At 36.2% G+C, this 14,838-nt stretch overlaps 1 protein-coding gene across 8 annotated transcripts in view; it reads right to left on the bottom strand.

Moving 5' to 3' along the window:
* LOC110583657 (synaptotagmin binding cytoplasmic RNA interacting protein) overlaps nt 1–14,838 on the bottom strand; it is a 30,425-nt gene that overhangs the window by 9,463 nt on the left and 6,124 nt on the right. For 7 of the 8 annotated variants that reach the window (XM_021693656.2, XM_021693657.2, XM_044917655.1 and 4 more), the window contains 4 exons: nt 5,430–5,565; nt 4,109–4,314; nt 1,534–1,683; nt 1,084–1,205 (listed from right to left, as the gene is read on the bottom strand). In XM_021693656.2, the coding sequence (XP_021549331.1) occupies nt 1,084–1,205; nt 1,534–1,683; nt 4,109–4,314; nt 5,430–5,565 (614 nt within the window). The remainder of the gene's footprint in view (nt 1–1,083; nt 1,206–1,533; nt 1,684–4,108; nt 4,315–5,429; nt 5,566–14,838) is intronic. The other variant, XM_044917653.1, reaches the window with a different exon arrangement.

The raw sequence follows: 14,838 nt of genomic DNA, 5'->3' as shown, positions 1-14,838 counted from the left end.
GGGAGAGAGAATCCTAAGCCGGCTCCATGCCCAGTATGGAGCCCAAAGTGTGGCTAGATCACACATCGCTGAGATCATGACCTGAGCCGAAATCAAGAGTCAGCCGCTCAACTGACAGAGCCCAGGCGCCCCAAGTCTGATCCCCTTTAGAACTGAAGAAACTGAGGCTCAGAACTAGACAACTTGCCTAACTGCACAGCCAACTGTAGAAATTTGATTCTTCCCTGATTATGAAATGAGAGAAATAAATAGAAGCACCCATAACCCTTCTTTTGTATACCACATAGGACAATGGACAGAAAGTGGCCCTGAAATACAGTTAAGTTCAATGATTCTTGTTCGTGCATCAAATAGCAATTATCCCTCTTCCTCCTTAGAAATTACCAACTTCATTTTTTTAAATTGCAAACTTCATTCTTACCCAGCTAAAAATTTCATTTACTGTCTTAATAAGCAGATATCCTTTTACAGATGTTCTAAAAATAAATCCAATATATGCGATGCATTACATAGTTTTCAATACCATGTTATTATATTATAAAATATTATATTATAAAATACCATGTATTTTATTAACTACATTCTCTTATTTCATTTCTCAAATCCCATATATAAAATCTTTGAGGTGGCAACAGGTACTATGTATTGGTAGAGAAGCCTCTTCTGGATGTAGAGGAAGCAGAGTTTGTCATAGTATCGTAATTGGAAATTGGGTATTTTCTATCTCTGAGAAAAAAAAAACTCTCCACCCTTTAACCAAATACATCAACACTTCTGGACAGCTAATATTTAAAACACATAATTCAGGAGCACATTCTGTAAAATATAGTAGGAAATACCCTAGACAGATTTTATTATACAAAACTCTAGTTATTTAGAATTACAATTATTTTCACAAGGATGGTCAATAGCAACAGCTCAATAAACATTTCTTGAGATTCTAGCCATTTCTCAGTGGCTCAAAGCTTTCCAGTCTTCTTTAAAAGGTAAAGGCATGTTATGTATTTATTTAAAAGATTTGCACAACACCTGTTTTCCACCAGTTAATCTACCAACATTTAAATTTATACAATCTTTACTTACATTTGATTCTTTGCTGCTTGCCTCTGAGCTTTTCTTTCTTTCCTTTTCTGATCTGGTGGCTTAGCAAAAACAATTTCAATATTTTCTCCCTCCAAATCTTTGCCGTTCATTTCTTCCATAGCCTTAAAAAAATGAGGTATTGATCAATATAAAGACGCCTTTAACAACAATTATGCTTCATTCAAACTTCAAAAATCATCTCACTGATGTTGGAAGGATGAAATTTAAAAAATAGTTGTTAGATTTTATCTAAAGATCCAGCTCTTAAACTAATTATCTTTTTGTCTCAGTTTAGTGAGTTATGCAATTTGCTACAGCCAATAAAGGTTAACTGGAGTAGATTACATGACCTCTGAGTGTCCTTCAACTTTTCAGAATATTCCAATTGTAGGATGACTAAAAATCCTTAGTTTAATTTAGATGCCTACAATAATTCCCCCATTTATTTACCTTGACAGCACCATCTCGCTCATCAAAATGAATGAAAGCATAATCTTTTAGTTTCTTCACTCGTTCCAGTTTCCCAAACTGACTAAATGCTTTTTCTAAAATCTCTTCTGTTACAGTATTGGCAAGGTTACGTACAAACAGCACTTTTACCTGAAAATTAAGAAAAAACAGAAACTCCCTGTATATTTCAAAAGGGTTCAATTTCCAGGATGCCACCACCCCACCCTATAAAATTAACTTTAGTCACTAACCATTAATATCAGAAATATAAAAGATAGACCAAGTTTTCAGCTCATTTGAAAATATCCAGGAAGTGTGACTGCTGGATCTAATGGGTGAAAAACCTGAACAGACACCTCACCAAAGTAGACAAACGACAACATATGAAGAGATGCTCAGTATCACTTCATTAGGGAATTACAAATAAAAACAATGAGGGGTGCCTGACTGTGGCTCAGTCAGTAGGACATGTGACTTGATCTTGCGGTTGTCAATGCGAGCCCCATGTTGGGTGTAGAGATTAGTTAAAAAAATATTTTTTAAAAAATAAACAAATGGGGCACCTGGGTGGCTCAGTTGATAAGCGTCTGCCTTCCGCTCAGGTCATGATCCCATCAAGCCCCACATCGGGCTCCCTGCTTGGCGGGAAGCCTGCTTCTCCCTCTCCCACTCCCCCTGCTTGTGTTCCCTTTCTTGCTATCTCTCTGTCAAAATAAATAAATAAAATCTTTTTTTAAAAAATAAAATAAATAAATAAAAACAATGAAATACCACCACACACCTATTAGAATGGCCAAAAACCCACACTAACACCACCCAATGCAGGTAAGGATATGGAGCAGAAACAGTGCTAGTGGAAATGCTAAATGGTATAGCCACTCTGGAGAACAGTTTGGCAGTTTCTTACAAAGCTAAACATACTTTTACCAATCAATCCAACAACTGCACTTTTTGTTATTTACCCAAATGAGTTGAAAACATGTCCACATAAAAATCTGCATATGGTTGTTTACAGCAGATTTATTCATAATTGCCAAAACTTGGAAGCAACTAAAATATCCTTCAGTAGGTGAATGGATAAATTATACTATATCGAGACAATGCATTATTACTCAGTACTAAAAAGAAATGAGCTTCATCAAGCCATGGAAAGATATGGAAAGTTACATGCAACTTTAAATGCATGTAACCAAGTAGAAGATAATCTTAAAGACCTATATATTGTGTAACTCCAACTACATGACATTTGGGAAAAGGCAAAGCTATGGAGACAATAAAGAAAAAAATCAATAGTTCCCAAGGGTTAGAGGGGATGGGGGGTGATTATGCACATCAGGAAAGATTCTTAGGGCAGTAAAACTATTACATTTGAACATTTGTCAAACCCACAGAATGTACAGTAAGAGTAAATCCTACTGTAAACTATGGACTTTAAGTTATAATAATGTGTCAGTGTAGGTTCACTGATTGTAACAAATACACCACTCTGGTGCAGATGCTGATGGGGGGGGTAGGCTATGCATGTGTGTGGCCAAGGAGTACATGAGAACTCTGTACTTAGCTCAAAACAAAACAAACATGCTTAGTAGTTACTAAATTAGTATTTAGTTTGCAATCAAAACTGAGGTGGTCATTTTCTAACAATGTAAATACCATGCCTCTGAAATAGCTGTTGAACATTTAACTCAACACAGGTGGTCAATTAGAACCTGCTTTTGAAATGTTGATAAAGTAGGAGTGTTCAAAAGTGACAAAATAATTTCAATCCATAAAGCTCCTCAAAGTACAATTACAAAAGCTGACCTTTTGCTAAGAAACATTATCATTTCCCCTAAAACACTTGAAGTAACATCCGATTTTCTTAATGTGATAATCCAAAAGAGCTTAACAGGCCAGTGAAAAAATACTACTATCTTCTGTCCTCAAGACTACTTATCCTTTAGTAATATTCACAGTTCTGGCATTTCACACTCTTGAATTAAGTGAACAAGTTGTATTTGCTAGCCTATCACCATTAAAGGGGATTCTTATCTGACAAAGGATAGAATAACTTAACTACAAACTGCACTAATGAGTAAAGTGTTGACTCAAGAGATGTTTGCTCTCATAGGATGTCTCAACTGACTGCTGAAGCAGGATACCTAATAATAGCTAAACCTTGTAACTGCAGCAGCTCTGCTAAGGCCAGTACAGTTAACTATTTTTAGGAGGAAGACTTTTAACACAAAAACCATGTAAGCTAATGGCGCCATTCCCAAATATGCAAAGAAACTGCTCTCAGACTCCACACAAAAATGATAGTGAACCATCTCCACAGCATATAGGCTAACTACTCATCATGAGAGTATGACAGCTACACAATTATGACTGAGAATGCCCACAAATTTCTATATTCACTCCCTATGTACATGGTATTATTTCTGATATGTGGCTTTAATAAAGAACACTTCCTCACTTTCAAAAATATGGTTTTTCAAAAAGTACACATTTTAGAAGTTCTTTACTTCCCTCTCTAAAGCCTTCCCCTTCTTCCACCAACCCCCTCAAAAAAAATTATTAACTTGACTGCCATTACCTTTGCCATAACCTCAGGATCAGGATCTTCTATAGGATCAGCCCATTCAACAGTTCCAACATTTCCCCAGACCTTGACTTTACCACTCATTAACCTACGCCTTGCCTGGGCAGCTGTTTTGTGATCTTCATATTCAAGGAAGCAAAAGCCTCTGTTTTTTTTCTTGTCGTCTGGTTGGTGGTATAAAATGACGTCTGTGAGACCCTCTGAAAATAAGCAACCATTCCAGAGAAATTAGATAAAATAAGCAAGAACAAAGTTGATCAAAGGATTTTTCTAATGTAATACTGGAATATAAAACTGAAAAGTTCTCTCTTATCTTTAAAGACGACTCTCAAAAGAACTGGTCCAGATAATTTACCTAATCCACACTTCACAAGTGTTCCCAACACAACACAATCCCCATGAAAAGAAAATATATTCTTTTTAGACCCAAGGACTATTCTTCCATTAATTAAATGACAAAGGCATAAAATTTTTACGTAGCTGTTAGGAAAATGGCAGTATAATAGGTCAGACATGGTTAAACATTTTTATTATACAAGTAAACACTAAAATTATTTTTTAAGATTTCACTTATTTATTTGAGAGAGAGAAAAGTGAGCACACAAGAGCAGGGGGGAGGGTCAGAGGAAGAGGGAGAAGCAGACCCCCTAGTGATTATGACCTGAGCCGAAGGCAGATGCTTAACCAACTGAGCCACCCAGGTGCCCCTAAAATTCTTTTTGATTGACACTTTTCTGGCCTCATATCAATGGCTTTATTTCAAATGAAATATATCAGTATTAAGTAAGATTTCAAATGTTCCTGGAGACTAATAGTCTGATAATTTACTAAATATTCTAGGCAGACAAAATTTATTCTAATAAAAGCAGCCCAACTTGGAAACTATTATTAAAAATGCTTTACAGTTCAAAAATATTGCACCATATTGACAATGTATAATCTCTGCTTATAGCAGTATTTATTGTTCCAATAATTTAGAAAGTCAAATCGTTACTCAAACACGCCTATGAAGAATGTCAAGCTATCACCTAAAAATGCATAAAAATACACAAAGATTCCAAAACGGGGTATGCAAAGATTCTGCTGACTATTCAAATCCCAGGTGCCTTCCTTACAAACTATGTAATGTTCGGCAATTCCCAAAGCCCTCTGTACCTATTTTCCTTATCTGAAAAATGGGAGTTACCTATCGCACATGGTTAGAGAATACAAGTCAATAAATACAGTGTTTAAAACAATGCTTCTCATCACACAGAAGTATGCAATTACCTTCAGTATTAGAAGTTGCACCTCCTTCCATATAAATCCAACTTACCTGTTACTTTGCTAAATTCTTCAAGGATCTGTTCCTTGGTTTTACTCTTAGGAATAGAGCCCACAAAAAGCCTATTGTTGGCAACCGAGATGCAGACACCAATGTGTTTTCCAGAACGAATTTCATGATTATTATACTGAAATGGGAAAAAGTGTACCACGTTTTAAAAATACTTACAATATCTTGTTTATTATAAAAATATATGTATATTTTTAGGCAAACTTATTTCAATGCTATGGTTTTTTTAATACCCTTTAAAAATATAGTTAGCATATGTCACTCTAAGCGGAAATTATGAGACAGGTAAGATTATACTGACAGAACTAAAAAAAAATGTATGAATTAAATTACTGCAAAAATTTGTCCAGTCCTTGAAACTTAAGAAACTTGATATATTAGGAATCAGGTCTACAGGCAGCTTAAATTCAAAACTGCTGATTCCACAATACCTTAATTTCTATTTAAATTCATCCTGGTGACCAGTTATCCTCTTGCAAGGTAAACGGATTCAAATACCAGCAAGCTTTCCGCCATTCTGTTAACCAGCACCTAAATCTATTTTTCCTCATCTCCTTTTCACTCTTGTAAAAAGTTGCAATAAGGGGTTTTCACCTTTAAATATGTAATTCTAAAAGGAGAGAACCTTCTTTTCCTGAATCCAACCCTACTTTTTCCCCCATTTCATTTTCATCAAGTCTACAAGGAAGTTGCAGAAAAACAAGTGGATCGATTATGGTGCAAGTACAGAAGCAAATATAAAACTACAGTAAAAAGTAAAGTCTTCAAGCAACTATACCCCATAGAAGGGTGAGATATTAGAGGTAAAACCCAATCTTCAAAGTGACAAATCCACTGATCAGTATTATTTACAAACCAAAGTTCAGAAGTATTCAAGTTAATCAAGAAACATGAATTATTTACATTACACAGAATCACCTCAAAATTTCATGTTAGTAGTAATAATGGTGGCAGCAGCAATAATTATGGATTAATCCCCCACACCTGGCCTCAGAATCTATGTTGTGTGTATATACAAGTGGGGCTACACAACCTAAAAACAATCAACACATATTTCCATACAATTTGTAGACCAGCCTTATGGCAAAGGTGAAACCATTCCTCTCCCATTCTTTTTTTTTTTTTTAAGTAAGCTTTACACCATATATAGGGCTTAAACTCATAACCCTGAGATCAAGAGTCGCTCCACCTGACTGAGCTAGCCAGGAACCCTTCTCCCCCCTTTCTTGCATAAAAGGTACATCAGGTAGAAGACAAGAAAGCATATAGTAAGTCAAAAAATCAATTCTTCCCTGTCCCTTTCTCCATCTCCAGATACTCAAAATCTAACATGAAGTTCAGAACAGTTTTATACTTTCTACCCCACTGATTCAATTCATGCTATCAAAGTACCTGGTCATCATGATCCCAGGATTATTTATATTCTCTACACTTATGCCAGAGACCTTATTTAAAAAAAGAGAGATGACAGTTTTTGCCTAGTGAAAACAATCTCTCAATGGCTCCCCATCACCAAAATAAAGTTCAAATACTTGGACATCACAGAAGTTCATCCTAAAACTCCTCCTCCTCCTCCTTTCTCTCCACAATACTATAATCTTAGCTATTTACCTAAGTTCTCAAACAGCTCTATACTGCTGAGCCTCTGAATAAAATGCTTTCCCTGAAACTTCCATCATCCAAACTCTTCTGCATACCTGTAGATTTGAGCTCAACTGAACACTCTGCAACACCTAAATCCTATAAAGAAGGTCAACAAAACACCCTTCTATGTTTAACACAGACCAAGAGTTCTAAACAATGACTTTGTCCCCCAGAGAACATCTGACAATGTCTAAAGACATTTTTGGTTGTCAACTAGGGATGGGGGCTTGCTGCTGGTATTTAATGGGTATACAGAGGCCAGAGAGGATATTAAACATCCTACAATTCATAAGATAACCCAGCAAAACAAAGAGTTAGTTACCTGATCTAAAATATCAATAGTACTAAGGGTTGAAAAATCCTGCTACAACACCTTGTTCTTTCATAGCATTTATATTCTATTAAAACCAAAAACCTCTTAAAAGTAGAAATATATGGGTTACCTGAAAATAGTAGAGCTATGGTTGAATCCATCACTGTATGGGATTATGAACAAGTACAAGTAGACTACAATACCTTATTACAAATAAGTTAACCTAAGAACACAACAAATTGCTTTAAAAACACATACATTCCCTCAATTTTTATAATGTAGCATCAAATATTCCACTTTAGTGACAAATCAATGGCTTTCCATTTGATCATCTAATCTTTAACTCCAGGACTTGACAAAAACAGTATCATCAGAAAAATAGAAAAGTGTTTAAAGGGAAAAGGAGGAGTTATTCTGAAGTGACAGGACTTGGCATAACTTTCCTCCAGAAGTCCTAAGAGCAGGACCTATTTACCATAAGAAAATGTCTAAGTTTAAAAAAAAAAAGAAAAACTTGTAAGAAAAATTAGAATTCTTGGTTATACCACTTCCACAACATTTAACAATGCTGCTTCAAAGCAGTAATGACTGTTTCATTATTTACAGAAAAAGTTTCTTCACTTGCCCTGCTACAGTTAATCAATTCAGGGTAGATAGAAGGTTATTTAGCATGGCTGCGGTCTCTAATACAAATGACATGAAGACTTAGCAAGATTTAGAAAGTCAACTATAATTCTTCATCCATGTTTTTTTAAGTAAGAAGAAAAAAAGACGAACAATTAGAACTAACCCACAGAGAGTAAACTGGCTCTCCAATTAAAATAAATCATTAAAGGAGCAAAAGAGACCCTCTGGGCATGTTGTCCAAATAAAGTAAAAGAAGTACCTAGAGGGGCGCCTGGCTGGCTCTGTAAGCAGGGCATTCGACTCTTGATCTCAGGGTCAAGGGCTTGAGCCCTATGTCTGGTGCAAAGATTACTCAAAAAAGAAAAAATAAGGGCGCCTGGGTAGCTCAGCAGTTAAGCATCTGCCTTCAGCTCAGGTCATGATCCCGGGTCCTGGGATTGAGTCCCACTTCAGGCTCCCTGCTCAGAAGGGAGTCTGCTTCTCCCTCTGCTCCTACCCCGTCTCCCCCGCTCGTGCTCACTCTCTCGCTCTCAAAAATAAATAAAAAATCTTTAAAAAGAAAAAAAGTACCCACTACCCAGAAATAAATATTTCCTAAAGCAGTGCCTGATCTACAGATTAAACATGCATTTTTATATGTGTATTTGAATTAACTTTTCTAATAATTTTAAGACCAGTCACCATAAATTCACAAACTTCACATCCCAGCAGGTGGGTAACAGTGAGTTCAGTGGTTGAAGGGCATTACAAAACTGTTCTGAACTTTAACAGAGATTTTAATGTAATACTGATAAATCCTAACTCTCAGGAGTTAGTACATCAGGACACTATCAGAGTATCAAAATGAACAACAAAAAAGTGACTCCTTCCAACTCAAGGAAGTTCAGCACTGATGTTAAGATATTTCAGAAATCTAGCTTTCAGAATCAGTACCACAGTGAAATGACAAAATAAAGATGAACTCTGAACATTAATCAATGCAGTTTCAGTCTTTCAGAATACCAAAACAGGAGTTGTACAATCTGGAACAGTTCTGTCATCCAGGCTTAAAACCTCAAGTCACTTTTTCCTTCCCTCATAGCCAGTCGCCAAATCCCCCAAAAATTAGCAATCTCAGATTTGGACTCTAACACAGAAGTGGTTATTCAGTCCTAACTCTTCCCACAGCAGCAAAGCCACTACCTCCCCAGCCTGTCCATTTTATTTTTAAGTAGGTCTTAAATAAAGAATCTAAGTTTTTATTTAAATAATCTCTACATCCAACGTGGGGTTCAAATTCACAACCCTGAGATCAAGAGCTGAATGCTCTAAGTTAGCGAGGCACCCTAAAAATCTTTACATTGAGCCAAAATCTACTTCCCTAAAAATTCTACAATAACTGTTTTCTCCCCCAAATGACAGCACTTCATATACCTGCACACAACGCTCATGACTGAATTGTTCTCTATGCCTTGCTAATCATTCCTCCTCTGATACTGGCCGACTGATGTGCCTCCTAAGAGTGTCACCAAATAGTGACATCCAAAACACAATACTGCAGATACAGACTGAGACTGAAGAGTCTAGAATAAACTGGAGACTACTACTAATCTCCCACTTCTTAGTATCATGCTTCTGTAACACATAGTCCATGATTACCTTAGCTTATTTGGCAACCACACCATACTGCTGACTCACACTACAGCTTACTTGTGAAATTAATTTATAAGACTTGACCTTTGTCAATTCCATCTTGCTGGTGTTAACTCTGTTTCAGGCTATCAAAATCTTTTCAGGTTCTGATATGGTCATCCAGGGCATTTACCACTGCATGCAAACTCAAGTCACCAGACATTTTGAGGGCAGTCCAACTATGCCCTGATTTAAATCATTGATAAAAATCAGAATGAACTATAGCATACCATTACCTAACATTTCTCCTTTCAAAATCTGTAACCTCTCTCCTTTCTATGGCTGTCCCCCTCCCAGGTCTTTATTCTCTTCATCCAAACATCCTTCATTACTCTGTTATTTACATTATGCTACCCACACCAACACTCAAAACTTGAATGGCATCATGCAACTTAGTCCAGTAGTCATGACAATTACCTTCTGGCATTGACTTTATACTAGTTTCATCTCCCATTTCTTTCAACAAAACACTGCTTCAACTACATTCACCTGTTTCCTTAACTATCCTGCTTGATCATCTTTATCACAAAGCCTTCTGTAACAACCCCAATACAATCTATCCCTTCATCACTGTTACCCTCTGAACAATGCATCTCCTTTCTCTTTCATTATATTCAGCCTCTCATATCCCATAAACTCTAAAGTCAAGAACTGAATCAAACTACCTTGTGTGTCCACAATAAAAGCTTTCCTGTTAAGCACACTATTTGCTAAAATGTTACTAAAAATCTTGTGGACCTGTCTTGTCACCTGCATTCATCAAAATGGTTTTACAGATGCTACACCAGCATACACCAATCACTTTGGTGAATAAAACCAGCACTGCCTATTAAAAATGTAACTTTTAATATGCAAATAGAGACCAATTAATCCACTGTTTACAACATAGGCACTATCAGCATTTTCAGCAGTGATATTTCTATTATCTAGGAATGTGATAGGCACTGGGGTGCTGGTGGCCCTGAGCTTCAATTCCAGTAGCACACCACACAAATAGATACACACTTGCCTACTGTTCTTCCTGGTCTTTGTGACAACACCAAATACTACGTATACTCCCAAATATCTCCCTGGGGATGAGGGGGAAAGCACTGCCCCCCCCCATTAATCTACATTAATCCCTACCACTGAATAAATAATTGCAAATGGAAGCTAGACAATCTTTAAATAGCATAATAGCCCATAGCTAACATGGGAATGTTATAAATTCTTGAGTCATAAATAACAGATTAGATGGCACTAGTGAGCCAGTCAGGTAGGTTATTTATCCAGCACCTACTGGATAAATATATAGTGGCACTGTTCTAAACATCAGGGATACAGAAAAAAAGAGCTAGTATCCTGAAGGAGGAATAAGCAAATAATTTACAAAACCAAGAAATAACTTTAAATACATCTAAACATTCTATTTTATTGTGTTCAGGATACTGTCATGGGGCAACTGCGTGGTAAGCTGCTCGAAGTCAGGAAAGGCCTTCTAAGATCTGATTGACAAGACAGCAGCCATGGTAACTGGGGGAGTGTTAGAAAACAGAACAGCAGAAGATGGAAATGGTCAGTTTATGTGGGGGGGACAAAAAGGCAAAGCATGGATGGAAGGGCAATAAAGAGTAAGAAAGAGATAAGGAGAAACCTGATCAGATAAGATAGGGCCTTTTTGGAAGCCATTATTAGAGTTTTCAACATGGGAATATTGTGATCCAACCTATGGTAAGACTAAAGGGACAATGGAAAGCAGTGAGTAGCCAGGATTCTTCGAATGGTACCTTAGACTAAGGTGGTAACAATGAAGATAGATGCCAAAACTATTTTGGCAGTAGAAACAAGACTTATTTCCTATGCTTCTTTTAACACTACCAAAACTACTACATAATTTAAAAGAATCAGGCTACCTGATGACATAATGTGCACTGCGGGCTTAAACTGTTACGCCTAGCCAAAGAGAAAAACTTGAACTAAACAAACCTGGTATCAAACTAAAGCTGTAGGGCCTCCAGTAAGTCACCCAAGCTATTTACTCTTCTAAAGAATGAATTCCAATTATTTTCAAGAATAGACTGAGGTAGTATTTAAAGGTAATAATGTAAAAAAAATTAAAAATAAAAAAATAAAGGTAATAATGTAGCACCCTAGCACAGCTCCTGAGTTTTAACAAGCACTCAATAGGTAGCTATTTACCTTTCACAAATTTAGATCTTGCTTCCCCTTTAGATCATTATTTAGGGAAAAATATTTTTATTCCCCAAAATACAAAGCAAATGTTGGCTGAAAACCATTTCATTTAAAAAGTTCGCAGCTGCTTTTAAGTCCATGCCTTTTTCAGCTGTTAGTACCAAACCATTTTACAAGTAATTCAGACACAAATTTAAATCCACGATATACATATATATTTTAGTAAACTCTACCCCCAACATGGGGCTCGAACTCACGACCCTGTGATCAAGTCATATGCTCTACCAACTAAGCCAGCCAGGTACCCCAAAATCCACAATTATTTTTAATCAAGGGGGGAAAGCCATTACTGAATCATACCAAAAAATAAGGTCAAATACATAAATTACCTTTACATTTTAAGTAAGCTCTATGTCCAACATGGGGCTTGAACTCATGACCCCAAAATCAAGAGTCACATGCTCTACCGACTGAGCCAGCTAGTCACCCCAATACATAAACTATCCTGACCTAGGGTACTCCTCAAGACACTCAAAGTACAGGAAAGCAAAAAGAAATGGTCCCTCAATCCTGTCTGATCTATAACTAATGCCAGGCATTTTTTCAACATATGATCATCTACAACTAGAACAACCATTCCATTATCTTATATAAAAATTCACTTTAGGGGCGCCTGGGTGGCTCAGTCGTTAAGCGTCTGCCTTCGGCTCAGGTCGTGATCCCAGGGTCCTGGGATCGAGCCCCGCGTCGGGCTCCCTGCTCGGCGGGAAGCCTGCTTCTCCCTCTCCCACTCCCCCTGCTTGTGTTCCCTCTCACTGTGTCCTCTCTCTGTCAAATAAATAAAATCTTAAAAAAAAAAAAAATTTTCACTTTAGACAGAGGTGTAATTCAAGCAGACTCTCATGATACGCCACATGTAGGAATAGTTTTCAAAATATGCTCCTTAAAGGAACACATTTAGGACAAGGGTACTCATTTCCACAATAAATACAAAGTAGCAAAAAACACCATAATTAACTTGAATTCTATTATTTCTCTAGAATGCTTCATTTCCTCAAAAGTCTAGTCCTCTCAGTTATATTAAGGCAAATCTCCCAATTCCGTTATCACCAAAATCCTACCACAGTAAAGCATCCTTTTAAAAAAAGCAATGATGATACATCCAATTCATCCTAGTGGATGTACACCATCACCACTAAAAATATCTTTTTAAAAGGCACCAAAATGCAAAGCCTCCTTCAGGCAGTAAATAAACATGCTCCCAGATGAGGACTCAAATCACAAACTCAGAAAAAAAATGTAAAAAAAAGGACAAGAATTAGTTCCTAGATGAATCAAAATGGCTGTTTGGCTATCTATGGAACTTTCTGCACTATAGTTAGAAAACTTAACTATATCAATAACACTATATATTCTAAGCCTATAGCAATGCAGTCTTGGACAGTCTTATTTGTTAAGCCAAGGCAACTGCCCAAACTGAAACATTCTTTCATAATGTGTTTTTACTGGCACTCAAAATCATGTTACAATTGGATTATGTATCATCTTCCTCTAATGATGCATTTTTTAAGGATTCTAGAAATCGTCTAGAAATAAATTCTCCTAAGGACCTACCATAATTACTATATTTTGGTAGCAAGAATTAAGTGTCCTAGAAATAATGGTTTAATGATTCCTTTAAAAATATTAGTAAGTACACAAATCACCACTTACACACTAAATAACCATACTTACTACTAAGCAGAGTAAGAACTTTATGTAATATCAAATAAATAAAATGGATCTGAGAACAGTGGTAAATTCTGTACTTGCTTGTTGTAGTAAGATATTTGTCTTCTCAATCATTCTACAATGCCGCATTAAAACTTACCACTACTTTATTACTACCTGGCAAAAAAGTATTCTTTTATAAATTAAACTGGATGATTTCAAAAGTATCTTTCCAGAACTCTAGAAAAGTCCTTAATTTTACCTCAACTGCTTAAAAGTTAAAATTTTGACCACCCAGAGGTTACTAGGAATGGTTACCTCGAACTATACCTGCTCTGAAATAGGACGCATTCTTTAAAAGAGGGAAAAATCACCCATGACTTAAAAGGAAATACCTAAACTCCTGAATTCTTTTTTTAAAGACACTATAATCTTTCAAGTACCACTTTTCTAATGTAAAGTCTTTACCATATTCAGTTACACACCAATGGAGAGATTCAAGCAATATAAAAAGCAAAAACAGCATAGTTGGTTTTTCTCCTTATGGTATGCCTTAAAATGTGAAACATCTGAATGTGAGGAAAGGAATAATATTCGATAGAAATCAACCCGGGGATATTAAGTTTACTTGGAATTACCCATAAAATAGGTAAGCCAGACAAGGCAAATTTAACAAATAACTGCCTTAATGGACCATTTACAAAAGTTCCTTTTTTGGGTTGAAATTAACCTTTGACATCGTAAATTATAAAATGCAGAAACCATCTGAGTCACAAAACTTAGTAAGACTGCTTTAAAGATGAATCATATAAACTATAATTTGAATCATTAACAATTTTCTTAAAAATTACTAGGTCCCCACACCTTACACCTGGTATTTTGAAATCAAATACTGCGACTCACCACAAAACCCTTTATTAACTAGAAATTTATCATCACAATGTCTTTGTGATATATTTTAGAAAAAGGGATAGCCCAGATACAGCCAGAATATAAGGGAACCCTACCCTATGTAGTTACTTTCTGAAATCTTTTAACATTCCTATTAAAAAACCATTACTAAGCCAGTTGTTTTAAAGAACCAATAACTCAGAATTCTGACACACTAACTTATAGATCCTCAGTCCAATCAACTATATATGCAAAGCATACTGCTACAGTGAATACACAGAGATTTTAAGACAGTGCCTTATCAGCACTTCAAAAAACATTTGGTTAACTCTTATGCACAGTAAGAAAAAACCTGGCTTTAAT

The sequence above is a fragment of the Neomonachus schauinslandi genome, chromosome 8, assembly GCF_002201575.2.
Source record: "Neomonachus schauinslandi chromosome 8, ASM220157v2, whole genome shotgun sequence".
In the NCBI taxonomy this organism is placed as follows: domain Eukaryota; kingdom Metazoa; phylum Chordata; class Mammalia; order Carnivora; family Phocidae; genus Neomonachus; species Neomonachus schauinslandi.
The sequence above is the reverse complement of the archived record's forward strand: the minus strand, read 5'-3'. Positions and strand labels throughout refer to the sequence as shown.